General features: G+C 38.4%; 1 protein-coding gene across 2 annotated transcripts in view; it reads left to right on the top strand.

Annotated features, from left to right (window-relative positions):
* LOC113645088 (piezo-type mechanosensitive ion channel component 2) overlaps positions 1–15701 on the top strand; it is a 69700-nt gene that overhangs the window by 43247 nt on the left and 10752 nt on the right. The window contains exons 23-37 of one of the 2 annotated variants that reach the window (XM_047806742.1): positions 347–448; positions 599–764; positions 1930–2173; positions 3135–3237; positions 3604–3760; positions 5596–5685; positions 6169–6299; positions 6541–6609; positions 10664–10767; positions 11651–11749; positions 12527–12647; positions 12841–12909; positions 13552–13718; positions 13931–14124; positions 15238–15411. In XM_047806742.1, coding sequence (XP_047662698.1) covers positions 347–448; positions 599–764; positions 1930–2173; positions 3135–3237; positions 3604–3760; positions 5596–5685; positions 6169–6299; positions 6541–6609; positions 10664–10767; positions 11651–11749; positions 12527–12647; positions 12841–12909; positions 13552–13718; positions 13931–14124; positions 15238–15411 — 1990 coding nt within the window. The remainder of the gene's footprint in view (positions 1–346; positions 449–598; positions 765–1929; positions 2174–3134; positions 3238–3603; positions 3761–5595; positions 5686–6168; positions 6300–6540; positions 6610–10663; positions 10768–11650; positions 11750–12526; positions 12648–12840; positions 12910–13551; positions 13719–13930; positions 14125–15237; positions 15412–15701) is intronic. The other variant, XM_047806743.1, reaches the window with a different exon arrangement.

The following is a 15701-nucleotide window of genomic DNA, read 5'->3' as shown; positions in this document are numbered from 1 at the left end:
AGCTGTCCTGTGTTTATCTCAGGACTATTCTTCAAAATATGTTCTTAGTGAACGTCGTACTACACCACTTATACTCCTGTATAATGTAAGTATTTATAATCCCACTATTGGGTGTCATCCAGAAAAGGATGGGTGCCTTTCCCAGTCTGGTTCTACACAAGGTTTCATCCTTATGTCACCTCAGGGAGCTTTTTCTTGCCACTGTCTCCTTTGGCTTTCTCATTAGAAATCTAATATATAATACATGAAGATATTGTACAGCTGCATTGTGACAATATTATTAAAAGCTCTACATAAATAAAAGTGAATTGAATGGATCTGACTTGACATGTTTTTCATTTTGCAGACTACCCCTGGAGATTCCCCAACTCTTCAGCAGATTCCAATATCATTAAGTGGCTCTACCTGCCTGATTTTCACACAAGACCAAACCCCAAGTTCCTCATCTGTGAGTTGTGATTAAAAACATTGATAACTACTAAAGTATTTTAGTATTATGATAAACTGAAAGGACGAAATTTTTCACAGAAGTACAATTTTAACTTATCTCTTATTTCTCTGCCTTTCCCGTTTTCATTCCTTCTCTCCTCTGTTATAGATGACTTCATGTTGCTGCTGAGTGCGTCGTTGCAGCGACAGGTGTTTGATGAGGAGAATAAAGCAGCAGTCCGTCTGATGGCTGGAGAAAACGTAGAGATCTGCCGAGATCTGGATGCTGCCTCGTTTAGCGTACACAACCCCGTCCCAGACTTTATACACTGCAGGTGCTAACATGTACACACACATAGTGCTTTTCTTTTAAATTAGTATTATTAAGTTGCGTACATTGATGCTAGTAATTGAGAGAGATACGGTGGACCAAACAATCACCAGAGCTTTTGCGCTGTTCAATTCTATTTTACTTGTATAGTGCTTTAGGCTTTAAAAATGTTGACACGGTTATTTTGGAACCTAAACCTATAAGCTGGCCATAATTCTTAGTTTGTGCAAAGTTCAAATAAATAGATTCTGTTATCAAAGTTTTTCCGTGCCCTGGCTTGACTGTGAGCTCCGAATTGTCTGTGCGCCAACATGCACAAAATCTCCACATTCCATACATCCATCCATCTTATCTTCCTTCCTTCCTGTCCTCTCATTCCCAGTTTCTTCTCCCACAGATCAGATTACAGATGGAGAATGTTGACTGTAGCCAACCTTCACTTTCCCTCATATGCTTTTTTTCCCCCTCTATAACTCAATAAGCAGCTTTTATGTACAAAGTGAATTGTTGTCTCAACAAGGTGATCGGTGAGGAAATGAGAAAGTGAGCGAGAGAGAGAAAGTGAGAGTTAGAGGGAGATAAGAATCTGTCCATTCTGACCCATCAGCAACACTTGTATGTATCTTTTCATCAAAGCCCTTAATACAGGCTGAGTAGTGGGACCTACATTTAGCTATCAGTGTTTCCACACACAGCTCTGAGTGGCTGCGAGAGGTAATGTGTGGAGTGATGTAACACACACCCAGGTGGGTAAGAGGTCTAGAGTGCACTCAGATAATGAAGATCCATACATGCCAGCTTTTACAGCTCATATGGTGAGCTCTCACTTCCTTTATACTGTATATGTACAGTATATATGTGTACATGTACTCGGAAACATCAATTCCTCTGACAGTATAGCACGTGTTTACTATTAGCTGCGTAGTAAGATTTAAAACCTTTACTAAATACTTTTCAGGCATCAGTGTCAGAAAAAGGTGTTTAAGTATCACCCAGTTTAATAAAACGAACACACGAAACTGAAGCATTTATGTAGCATTGCATGTTGCATTCATGAATACAACATGTCTAGTTACAGACATTGTGTGTAACACTTAATACAGCACATGTGATACTGCTACAGTTCAGAATTTTCTGCACCTCTTCTGAAGATACCCTGTGTCTTATAGGTCATATTTGGATATGCTGAAGGTGATCATTTTCAGCTACCTGTTCTGGTTTGTCTTGACCATCATCTTCATCACGGGTACAACACGCATCAGTATTTTCTGCATGGGCTATCTGGTGGCGTGTTTCTACTTCCTGCTGTTCGGTGGGGAACTACTGCTCAAACCCATCAAAAAGATCTTGCACTTCTGGGACTTCCTGATAGCCTACAATGTCTTCGTTATCACCATGAAGAACGTCTTCTCTGTGAGACACATCAGTATTTGTTTATTTGTTTGTTTGTTTGTTTGTTTGTTTGTTTTTTTACTCATCTTAAGGCTAAAAGCTTGTACCTTCCATTACTATTTTGTTATTTAACATAAAGAACTTTTTAATGACTGAGGCAGAAGGAGACATTAAGGCTAATAGACTGGCATTTCTAGGACACACTTGAAACAAGTTATTCTAAACCCTGAGTAAACAGAATACTGAATGATCTTAATTCACATTTTACATTATTCATACTTTAACCCCAGGTGTTCATAACCTAGCGATTTGCACTGCACAGGTTCTGCAAATTTACAGAGTCAAAAACCGTGATTGGGTAAATACAGCCAGCGTCTGGCTACTTTAAATAATGGCTTGTTTCACGCTTTTTGAGTTTGTTGCATAGTTAACCAGATGTTCATTGATATTTCACTTATTTCTGGCACTTCCCAGTGCTTTGCCACCTGCCGCTACCCAGCTGTATTTGTTAAGGGTTGCTTTGTCCCGGTTTTCACATGACATGAGCCATGTTCAGTTTATGATTGGGTCTGTTCTAACACCACATCATATCAAATTGTACTGTACACATTTGGCACAGCAATACAACATCTGTGCAGGCACTGCTTTGGAGTAAAATGTAGCGCTAACGCCACTTATACATTATCAGTGTGGAGCTTTTCTCTCCCCAGGGTAAAATGTGGGGTTTAAAACAACAATAATTTGTGCAGTACTGACAAATTCCTTGGTACAATGCACATATGCATAATAGATAGATAGATAGATAGATAGATAGATAGATAGATAGATAGATAGATAGATAGATAGATAGATAGATATACAGCAGGTGGTATATATGAAAGTGTATACAGTAAATAAATATTTAAATAAATAGTGTTTATTTGGTTAAATCTTTGGATACCGGAGTGAGTTTGTCTGTGGTTCTTATGGTTGCTTTGCCCAGATTCTTGCCTGTGGCTACATCAACAAATTGAAGGTGAACTGCTGCTGGCTGATCCAGCTGCTGAGTCTGGCCTGCACCATCAAAGAATATGAGCACCTGCCAGGTACAGACCTCTTGGTACTTTGTCCCAATGAATCCAACCATCAAGATTATCTTAATAAAATCTGGATTTGGTATAAATTCACTCAGCAAGTGTTTAGGTGTAAAATCAGTTTACGTATAAAATCAGTAAATGTTGTTGTTTCCACGTGCATGTGGTATGACATTATTCAATTGACCAGAAGACAATAGCTGATTGTTGTGCACAAATTTCTTTGAGGTGTCTGTTGTTTTTTTAGTCTCTGATACACAAGGCTGTTAGATATTAGATATTAAGGTGAACCTTCGATCATAAATGACACAAAGATTATCTGATAGTTTTGGTGTGAAATGTTATATACTGTATGTATGTGCCCGTGTGTGTGTTCAGTCTCTAGTATTGAGTGTGAATTGCCTAAGGATGAAGCAGGAATCATCTGGGACAGCATCTGTTTCAGCTTTCTGTTGCTACAGAGACGTGTCTTCATGAGCTACTACTTCCTGCATGTTGTAGCTGATATACGCGCTGGACAGATTCTGGCTTCTAGGTAAAACGTGTTTAAGAACATTGACCTCATTATCACTCTTCACACAGCAATCACTGCTGAAATAATGTTCATTATTTTTGTTATGTTGGCTGTTTCCCATTTTTTAACTAGTCTTCAAACGTTAAACTGTCTAATGTGACCTCGACATTCCCCGTTTGGAATGTTTGCTATCAGAAGCTTGGCAAGTAACCAACATCTCTGTTAAAGAGTAAAGTTCACTGTGTAAGGAAAGGTATCAATTAAAACATCCATATTCAAACTCCGTAATTATCTTAGGGCATTTTTAAACCTGGTGACTTCATGTGTTGTCTCTGATCCGATAGCTATCTGATTTGTTAAAACTGTTCCATTTACATTAGGCCACATAAATGCGTCTTGGCGAATCGGATATCGATCCGATCTTTTTACTCCCGCCCAATATGCAAATATATTTTACCTCATTTCCGGGGTAATTGAAATGGAACACACTTTGGTGTATGCGGTTGCTACAAAAAACAGCATTTACTGTTTGCTGCATTTTTGTGCATTTTAAGACCCAACGAGACACCTGGGTGAAAGATCCGAGCCAGCGCTGATGGGAAAACATCTGTTTCTGGCGCGATGCATGACTCGCGAGTCACCTGCGAGTGACGTACTTCCGTTTGGGAGGAGTATAGCGCTGACGTATGTGGCTTGAACAACCACATGCATTTACATCTGTCCAGTTTCATCTGAAACACGTCCCAGACCTCCTCCTGAAATGGTTTGAGCGATCAGATTTATATCTGTCTCGAAACCGTTTCGGAGGGCGTTTAGACCTGGTCTTTTTACCATCGGATAGCGATCGGATCACAGAAAACACATGAAGTGACCAGGTGTAAAAAAACCCTTACATGAGCCAAGGTGAGGTTAGAAGGCTAACAATAATTTAAAAAAAAAAAAAAAAACTTCTACATTGTTATGGGTAAATACATTTTTTGTCTCATGTTTTTTAAGTTGTAGTGTCAAAACATCATATAGACCATTTTAAAAATATATTGGGCAAAATTTTGAGCTAAAAATTCATCCACTGCACAATCCAGCAACCCTTAAGTGTGCCAGACATATGCATATAACCACTGTAATTGTGTTAATATTTAGTAGAACATCTTATATTTACTCTTCCTATCCCATTTCTTTCCTCTTAAAGAACAGTTATTCTTAATACATTTACATTTACGGCATTTGGCAGACACCCTTATCCAGAGTGACTTACAACTGAGCAACTGAGGGTTAAGGGCCTTGCTCAGGGGCCCAGCAGTGGCAGCTTGGTGGACCTGGGGTCGAACCCAAGACCTTCCGATCAGTAGCCCAACACCTTAACCACTGAGCTACCACATCCCCCCTGATTAATCAAATCAGATACGTTGGATAAAGCCTACTAAAATTTTCCTAACAGGGAAACCTTACTAGTATTTTTCACTTATCTTCTACACAGTGTTCTTGCCAGGTTGTGAAAGAGTCTGCTCAGTTAAATTTATGCACATGAAAGATGACTCGAAAAAGAAGAACCAGCCAAAAAAAAAAAAGAGAAGGAATTCACAGTTTCTAAAATCTAATAGCTGTTTGTTGCTCCAAGTCTGGTTCAAGAATTTTTTTGTTAAATCCCAAAATGATAGTTGCACATTAACTGGTCATTATTCATAAATGTTCTGTTTCCAAAAAACTTTTTTCATTTAAGCAACAGAAATGCAACCTCTTTTTTTGTTATTCCATTGCTCTGTGTGTGTGTGTGTGTGTGTGTGTGTGTGTGTGTGTGTGTGTGTGTGTGTGTGTGTGTGTGTGTGTGTGTGTGTGTGTGTGTGTGTGTGTCTCAGAGGAGCAGAGCTGTTCCAAGCATCTATAGTAAAGGCAGTGAGAGCTCGACTGGAGGAGGAGAATAAATCTATGGAGCAGCTCAAGAGACAGTGAGAATCATCACATATACACACTATACCTGGAGCCGAAGTTTACCTAGTTCTTGCATTTGAAATCATATATTAACCAACCAATTTCCTAATTCTGTAGCAAAATAAGGCATCAAATATGCGCTAGGCTGGATCATTAAAAACTAGTTGACATTGAAAAATTATTCTTGCACAAAGAATGGAAGGACTTTGCATCACCAAATGTTTGGAATTGAAGAATAATATGTTTCCATTTCATTTAGCAGACACCCTTTATCTAGACTGACTTCCATTTAATCTCATTTTATACAACTGAGCAATAAAGGGTTAAGGGCCTTGCTCAGGGGCCCAGCAGTGGTAGCTTTGTGGACCTGGGATTTGAACCTTCCGATTGGTAACCCAACACCTTAACCACTAGTCTACCACATCCCCTGATATGTCAGATAAGAAATACGAAGGAAATCTGAATCATATCTGCTGATACATGTGAATGCCTTAACCCAGGATGGACCACATTAAGATCCGGCAGCAGAAGTTCAAGAAGGGGAAGGAAAAGATGCTGAGTCTGACCCAGGAGTCTATAGACAACCCGAACTTTATTCCGCCTGATGCTGGTGAAGACGATGATGACGATGGTACGACACACACATCTGAAGTAAAGGATAATATGTTTAAACTGGTTGTAGACCAGTTTCATATAGGCTGATTTAGGTCAAGATTGAAATATTAAAATCTCTGTGCTGTAAAAATGCTTCATCATATGTCATTATAGAAAATATCATTTTCACGTTAGACACAAGAAAATACACTAACTTGTATGTGTGATACATTTTTTTATTCAGTTATATTAATGATCTTGCCACCATTTTATTGTAGGAGCAGAGAAAGAGAAAGCCAAGGCCAAAAAAAAGCAGTGGTGGAGGCCTTGGGTTGACCATGCTTCCAGTAGGTTTACTATCATAATTTCCTCTGCTCTGAGTGTTCCTTGTGTCCTTGACCAGAATTCAGATGATTCCCATACTGCACCAGGGCTCAGTGAGACCGACCAATCAGCAAACTCAAATCACCCAGGCCTTATGCGTCTCCTGAATCTATTTAAGGCTTATAAGAAAATATACATGGCTCCGGAATTACTGACACCTTTTATGACAAAGTGCAAAATGAATAAATTAAACTTGTGTATGCTATATAGTTCAAACGTTTACGTTTTCTTTAGTAGTGTATTTTTGTTGACACTGGAGAAAACACTGGAGAAAAAAAAAAACAAAGACGAACAGTAAAATTGCCAGCACTGTCATCATGTTGAGTGAATTCTGGCTTTGACAGTTCCACGACCTCAGTTACATCACTCCAGTTCATGATTAGTTTCAACTAGAGATGTGCGCGGGACTGTTTTTTTAATCCCGCTCACGCAGTTATTATTTCTGTTTGTACCCGACTAATCGATTTATTTGACTTTGTTTCCCAAAATATATCAACAACACAAGCTAAATGTAAACCACTTCACCCCTGACCAGGCAGTTACTAGGGCGGAATGAACGAAGGCTGTAAATGCACTGCGCATGAACATGTTTGTCCTGCAAGCCTCATATTCGACCACTTGCTCGTGCTCGCATGAACGTAAAACTCCCGCCCGGGCGACCTTTTTGTTGCATCCTGCGGGATACCAGTATCGATGCACAACTCTAGTCTCAGGAAGATGCTCTTTAAGCATTTATAGCAAGCTTTCGTCAATTCAGACCACAGTTTTTTTATATGGGTTCAAATTAAAAACAATTCAAATGGCTATTATAAAAAAATCTATCTACAGCATGGAAATCAGTCCTCCGAGGCAGAAGATCATCAATCCTCAGAGCCAGCAGACCACCAGCCTCAAAAAAGTCCTGCCTCCATATTTTACAGCCGGTGCTCTACCACATGAAGTCTGGATTTTTGCCATGAAACCATGCCGAAGATTTACAGTACCTAGACAGCACTTTTGTCATTGATACTTTGATTTAGATGGGCGCCTAGTAGTCAATATAAAACACGAAACTTAAAATAAGTACAGAAGACGTACTAAAGAAAAGTTTGTCTTTTCCCACAATTGTTTGAGGAGAATAATTTTTTTATATATTTTATCATTTTGTCCATTTTCTTGAAAGGTGCCAATAAATCTGAAATTGGCTGTGTATTTATACTGTAATATAGAATGAATAACCCTCGATAATTTTTCTACATTTTGTAGTGTTACAAACTAAAATTGACTCAATTAGGATTGTATTTCATGACTCTACACAACATAGACCATAACATTTAAGTAGGGGAATCAGTATACTTTAAGTTGCATAAGTATTCATCCGTGTCACTGTTAAACTTTTAATTTAGTTCTGCTCAAAACCGCTGTCATCAGAAGTTACTTAATTAATACAGTGTAGTCCACATTTGCACAAATAAAGTGCCCCATGATCTCAATCTACTTTACAAGTCATTTTAAAAGACTTGAAAACTTATATTCAGTCACAGTTTTTTTTCCTGTCTGACAGAACCTATGAGCCAAGAAGATGCCAAAATCGACACAAACATATCCCTGAAGATGAATTATTTTTGATCCATTAATTGATGTTGATTCATTCATTGTCCTTCCAATTTTCTGGGTGAGGGTCATAGTGCAGCAAGCTGAGAAGCGTCTCTGTCCAGAAGGACATACCTGATACAGTTATTGTGTGAGAAGTATTGGGGCATCCTTATAAGGTGCCTGAACTATCTCAGCTAGTTTCACTATACCAGGTTGTCATCCCAGTCCATAGGAATTGCCCCAGATTTGAAGAGACAAGTTAACAAAACAAACCCAACCTTTTCCAATGCGTTCAACATCCCATGCTTAGCTAGAACATTACTGGGGCCATCTAAAAGTCATTGTTTTCTCTACAAACTCCTCCATGGATGATCTTATATTTTCACAGCTAACTGTTTTTTCAGTAGACCTTCTGGCTTCTGCTTTCTTCTCATATACCTCTTAAATGAGGGAGGAGAGCCCTTCATGAGCATTGCTCAGAAGACTACTTTGTTCAAATTGATGGCTTCCCCCACCACTGGTGTACATCAGCATGTCCTATGGCTCGCAACAAGTTCTTCCTACTTCTACTATCGAGATCTTGCAGATGGTCCATTCAATATCAGTGTCTCACACCTCACTTAGTACATCATAGAATTCTATGGGTTCTGCGTTCTGGAAGTTCTGGGTTTGCTAATAAATCGAACTGGTCCCCAATCTGACAAGTTGACAGCTTTGCTCATCTCAAGTCTCAGTCTCAAGTGTGATGATACAATTACAAAATCGATCTTTGACCCAAGGATCTCTTGGACCAAGTGAGTTTATGAGTAACCTTGTGTTTGAACATAGTGTTGAACATACATGTAAACTACAACTTGCCTTGAAGTCCAATAACATTTCACCACTCAGGTTCAGTGTTAGTTCAGTGTTTATTGATAGGAGGAGTACTTATGCAACCAACATTTTCTGCTCTTTTTGTTTAATTACGCTTTGTGTGACACCAGTATTGTGTATGTAAATCATGGTAAAAATCCCAATTAAGTCAATTTCAGTTTTCTGTTTTCTAACACTACTCACATGTGAAATAGTTCAAGGAGGGCGAATACCTATGAAAGGCATTGTGAATATGTATTCATTTTATATTGTACAGGCAGAGAACATTTTAAAATATTAAAAAACAAATAATTACATTTAAAAATAAAAGATTCACGTTTACCCTTGGAATAATTAAAGCCTTAAATAGATATACACCATATTGCATCTAAGGACAGGAAAAATGCTAATACCTGGGTGGTACTGAGTCCTTGGCTTGTAGTGACATCAGTTGGTTAAAACAATTGGCCTGGTCCCGAGAGCCCACAGTTACGGATCTCTGCCGTGGTTTCAATTTATCTCACCCTCATCAAAAGAAATAGAGAGTCCATCTTTCCAGTCTGGGTTCCTTTAAAACACAGAGAACTATGGCTGGGAACTCTCTCTTTCACACGAGACAGCTCTGAATGAACTGATCAGTGCTGACAGGTTACAGTTCAATTGTATGGTGTTGTTTTATCCAGAATGTTATTTTACTCGGAATGTTAACGCTAGCAGCGAATGAAAACCGAACCTTTAAGTTCATAGGTAGACGTTCTCTTAAACATGGTGAAATATGTGTGAGTAAGTTCACAAATTCACCTATTCATTTAAAACCTACTGCTGCATCATGCTGAGCAGTTCATCTCTGTGCTCTTCTAGTTTGCATTTATTATTTCTGTCCTTCAACCACAGAAGTTTTATTTCTACTTGCTCGTGTTTTTTGTTCACGCTCCTATTTCAACACTCCCACCCGAACAACCCTCTCCATTGTGGCTGTTCTGTTCAAGGACACAAGGCAGTTTCCCTACTCCAGTTCCTGTCCTACAGTGCAAACAGGACAGGACACAGGGGATAAAATGTTCCTGGTCTGTTTTTGTTTCGAACCATTAACCATCCCTGCTTCATTTTCGATGCTGTCCTTCTTGGTTAGTTAGTGATAGCTGTTTTGATCTTATCTAGTTCATAAGAAATTTGATCTTCTTTACTATGTCAGGCTCTGTTTCTGTCTTAATGTCTTTCAAACCTGTGCTTGTTTTTCACTTGCTTTAACATTTTCATGTCTTTTTGAAAGATTTGTTGTGTAGTGCCTATAGTGTTATTGAAATCGTCACGATCATACTGTACGAATTTTTGCGTGTACACTGTGGTATATCTGGTTCAAGGTTTCTTTGCAATCCATCCCTGGCTGAAAATCCATTGTTTCTGAGTGTTATGATCAGATCCTGTGTTGGCTGGTTCGTCAGTCAGGGATTCGTGCAATACAATCATTTTAAACTATCGCGTAAATCTTTACGATAAACATCTTAAACCCTATACACGTTTGTTGCTCTCCGCCATTGCCCACGTGGCCTGTGCTGCTGTAGAGCGAATGATTATTCTTTCTTTTAGTGGTGAGGAGTGGTGATTATTACCTGTTTGAGACTGACAGCGAAGAGGAGGAGGAGGAAGAAGAGAAAAAAGATGATGAACCTCCCAAGAAATCAGCATTCCAGGTGAGAAGATGTGACCTTTTTTCAGTATAGGAATGATTCTCTTTAATACCAGCACTTAGATTTTACTCATTTAGTCTTTTCTCTCTGCACTTTTCCATAATGTTAAATGTTTTCAAACAGAACAAAGTGTCCAAAATGACCCAAATTTTAAAAATCGAAGATTAAAAAATATGGAAAATAAGGAATAAACAACAGAGTTGGACGCTAAACAGAGTTGGTGTTCTTACCCTTAGGTTGATTATTTTCTAATAACATCATGTTCTGAATTGTTTTAGTCCACTTATAGCACCGCCATTTGCCAACATGTTATAGATTTAATCCATTTCCAGTATTAGTCTTATGTTACTTATGTTATTAGCAGCACCAGTTTCTCATTTTTAAGACAAATAAATGAGCCTTGTCACATTAACCAGAAACCAAAGTATAAAAATGTCCTGAAGACTTCTTGTGTTAGAAAAGTTAATAGCTTTATCTCTGATTATCACAAAGCACAGATTCTGGAGATTTCTTCCATAATCCGCACCTTATTAACAATTATACAGGTTTGTTACTGTAAATATGTTTTCATGGGACATCCTGTGCCCTGGAACTTCCTGTGTAAGTTGTTGGTATAGAAAGCTGACAGAAAATTAATCAGAACCTATTATATAATAATTACATTATATAATATCAGAATTTTACAGCACTGTAGAGTTGATATTGAGCTGACACTTGAGTATTGTTTAATCCAACTGTGCTTTTTCAGGGCTCAAAGACGTTTAGATTCACCACTGAGTACTAACAGTAGATAAATCCATAGTAGTATTATGAACTGTAGTACAGTGCTCCTCGGTTTTTACACATGCTCCCTCTGACACTGGCTGCTTCTACTTTTCTTTCTCAGCGAGCAATCGGAAAGTTTGCCTCTGCCGTCGTGGCTTTGCCCAGGTCTATACTAAAACTGCCCAAAACTATCCTTCAATATCTTATCAGGGCAGGCAAGGTATAACTTAAATATGCCTTGAACGTATGCTGTGTTTGTCTGGCCTGTTGTGTTTGTTTGTGATTTATGTGTATATGTTGACAGTGCCTTGCCTTTCCACTCCATGCTGTTGAATTTATGCTTCTAAGGTCCTAAAATGTCCAAATGAATTTCTTAGATGATGCAACATGGAATGAAAAAGCTTTGGTAATATATTGTGGTTAGTTAGCACGTTTTCCATGTCATCGTCGTCGTTGGTTTGTATACTGTATGTATTCGGGTTAGGTGTTTGGTTTTACATGTCTTGTACATATTTGTGTTCATTCTTTGTGTTTTGCCCCACTGTATACTAGCCATCATTGCAGACCAAACAAATGAAAGCAAACTCAAACTGAATTGTAATTCTGTCTGCAAAAGTTATTTGTCTGCCGGTGGGGCAACAATACTGCAATTGTACCATTTTACAGTATATCTTGGTTTGTTTCTAGGCTGAATTCAAACAACCATACTGTATTTAACCACAAATTAATAATTTATATATCTGGAAATACTGTATATTATTGAGAAGATTATCATGATAAAGGCAAATAAGAGAAGTTGAGGATGGTTATTTGACTTCAAGCTGGAGTTTTGTGACTTTGTGAAACCCTTTTTTTAATTTTTATTTTATTTTATTGTGTAAAGCAGAGGTTCTCGTGATCTTGGTCATGGAGTCCTCTGGTGCTCTAGGACCAGTAAAGGAACCCTGTGGTTTAAAGCCATTACAATTAATTGCTAGTGACTTGTGTTACTCCACAGTTTGTGTACCAGGCATGGGTCACAGACTCCAAAACAGCTCTTAAGGAGCGGGTTAAGGCGCGGCGCCATTTCTGGAAAAGATACGGAAGAGGGCGTAAACAAAAGAAAGACAAGGAGGAAGGTGAATTATACAAATCCTAATCAGGAGTCAACATTTACACACAAAACATAATATAGTAAAACTGATATATCAGTGTATATTGTGTGTGTGTGTGTGTGTGTGTGTGTGTGTGTGTGTGTGTGTGTGTGTGTGTGTGTGTGTGTGTGTGTGTGTGTGTGTGTGTGTGTGTGTGTGTGTGTGTGTGTGTGAGCAGGTCAAGTTGCAATTGAAATAGGAGATGATGAACAGCAGAGCTCAGAAGAGGAGAAGAAGGAAGGACCAGGTATCAATACAAAACCCCTGTCCTAATTTATGCATTTACAAGAAGCACCGTTTTATTGGATTATTACTTCCGTTATTTTGTTCAATAAGATAGAAATAAAATTTGAGTTTATTCTGTTTTATCTCCAATTCAAACTCAATTCAGAGTTTGATCGGGATGAAAACAGCACGTCCTAAATTATTTCATTCCTTTTACAGTATACCACAGCAATTTGCCAAGAGTTGCACTTTTACTTAGTAAATAATTGGTGGTCATAATTGTGGATTTGTTTTAATGTTTTGTCCATGAAACAAAGTAGTTCCTGTTATTATTTACTCGAAGTCACAAGTCGTCACAAGTCTCTGAACCAAAAAATTACCAACATCTTGTTACAAAGAACTGTGTATAAATGTCTCTTGTCGGAATTCCTCACGCTATCAATTATTCTACACAATTTTAAAATCTGTTTATGTGGAGCATCCACCCTAAAGGTTCTTGTGCATGTTGTGACTATAGAGATGTGTATAAGTGCATTCTCTCCAATCGCCTTTACCTACCTTCACATATACAGTACGTAATGATGGATTATGTCATTGTAGATTTCTAAATATCTGAATATGTCCACAACTATTAAGGTACAATGATGCTCCTTCTTTTTCACAGACAACATTATTAAAAGGGTTTTCAACATCATCAAGTTTACCTGGGTGCTGTTCCTGACCACTCTGGAGAGCCTGACTGTTTGGATCAACAGCATCTGTAAAGAATACATCGACATTTCCACCGTACTGCGCATTGAACGCTGTATGCTTACCAGAGAGGTCAAAAAGGTCTGACACACACACGCAACACATACACGCACACACACACACACACCTAATAAGAATTCTTAAAACGTTCTTTATTTTTTATCGATTTAAAAATACATTTCAAACCTAAGTCTATAAATGTTTATACTCATGTAATTTTTTAATAAAAAAAGTTGTTGTTTTTCTTTAATTTAAATTCTTAGCAGAAGGTCATTTATACTCTGATCCCACAGGGCAATGTTCCATCACGAGAGAGCATTCACGTGTACTACCAGAAGCAGATGCGTCTGAACGTTTCACGTGAGTCCGGATTAGATCGGATCAGCGAGGAAGACTCGGTCTCGTTCACTCAGAAACCCAGACGCAGACGCAGAGGATATACGTTAGAAAGCCAGGACTCTGTGGCATCCCGAGACAGCATGTCTAGGTATATGTGTTCTCGTGTCACCATTTGTGTGCATTAGTACAATAGAAATATCATGCAACAGAAGAACAGTTAACAATCAAAACATGGTGTAGTAGGAAAGGATCACGAGCATTTCATTCATCACTGCATTTCATCAGGCTTCCTTCCATTGTTTATTTAGATCAGCTTTATATTCACAAAATGTACCTCAGTCCTTCACCTGACATAATGTCATGTTTAGGAGAATCCACTCCATTTCCACTTCCATGGTGATATTTGTATGAAGTTTTACAGAGTGAAAAGAATTAAAGCCTATGACTTAGGCATGAGACTGAATTATGTTATATTGCAGGATCATAATCCAAAATCCAGGTGATTTCTGGTCAATTTGGAAAATGCTTTTTTGAGAGGAATCATGATTATTTGTATTTAATGTTTGTTATGAGTGCTCTTCTTATGCACTGATGGCAGCACTAGACGTCACAGCATACAGCCTACATGTACAAGTGCGAAAGTACCTGTTTCGCAAGGCACACGGCACTGTTTCATTCACAAATTGGGAAAAATTATACCTAAAACAGCCTAATCTGTTTTCTCATTTTTGCAAATACAGTGTTACGTCTGACATGATTGTGTATTTTAAGTGGAGGTCAGGCAGCAGCAGAGAAAGTGATGACATGTTTTTGTTTTTTTTTTCATTTAAGGCGCTTTCCAAGTTAATAACATTTAATGCACAAAATACATTTGACATTTTATTGTAAATGTCCTAGTGGTAAAAATGTTGGTATTGGTAGAGATTTCTGTATTCCTCAAGCTTACAGGCTAATGCCATGTTTATTGAAGGATGCCCGATGTACAGAAATTGGGAGTCTGCTTCATAAGTAGCCACGTGTCGTATGTCCATTATACAGTTTTTAAGTATGAATTTAATATTAATTAATGGTACATGTTGTGGGTTTCCTTAACATCTCACTTCAACTCATTACTAGGATAATATAGCTTGTAAGTTGAAATATACTGTATGAGTTATGCGAGACAATAAATACAGTATCGTAGTGGACATCATATTATCATATTATTCCATTCATCAATTCATTTTTTTTTTTTTACACATTTCCATCCATCTCCATCTAGTGCATACACAGAGGCCACCATGCTCTTCTCCCGCCAGTCCACGCTGGACGATCTAGATGATGTTTCTCAACATGTGCCCAAAACCAGCGAACGTGCTCGGCCCAAGCTACGCAAAATGTACAGCATGGACATGTCTAACTCCTCTGCAGAAAGTGGCAGCAGCAACATCTCCAGGTCTTTAACACTATTACTCATCCTCCTCTCCTCTTCTCATGACCATATTTAGGTTACTGGTTTCCTAGTGAGACAAGATGAAGTTAAAGGCAGGGTCTCCGATTTTTGAAAGCCAATGTCGACATTTGAAATCACCAAAAAAAACACGCCCCTAACCCAAATGGTTCCCACCCCTGTATTTATAGCTCCGCCCCCCACATATATACGTAACCCAGGCAACTAATGGAAAGAAATGTGTCTTTATCATAGCTGAAGGGAAGAACAATACGATTGCAGATAAACAAACGAGC

This window comes from Tachysurus fulvidraco, chromosome 22 (assembly GCF_022655615.1).
Source record: "Tachysurus fulvidraco isolate hzauxx_2018 chromosome 22, HZAU_PFXX_2.0, whole genome shotgun sequence".
Lineage (NCBI taxonomy): Eukaryota > Metazoa > Chordata > Actinopteri > Siluriformes > Bagridae > Tachysurus > Tachysurus fulvidraco.
Note: the sequence above shows the minus strand (reverse complement) of the source record. Positions and strands in the feature narration are given on the sequence as shown.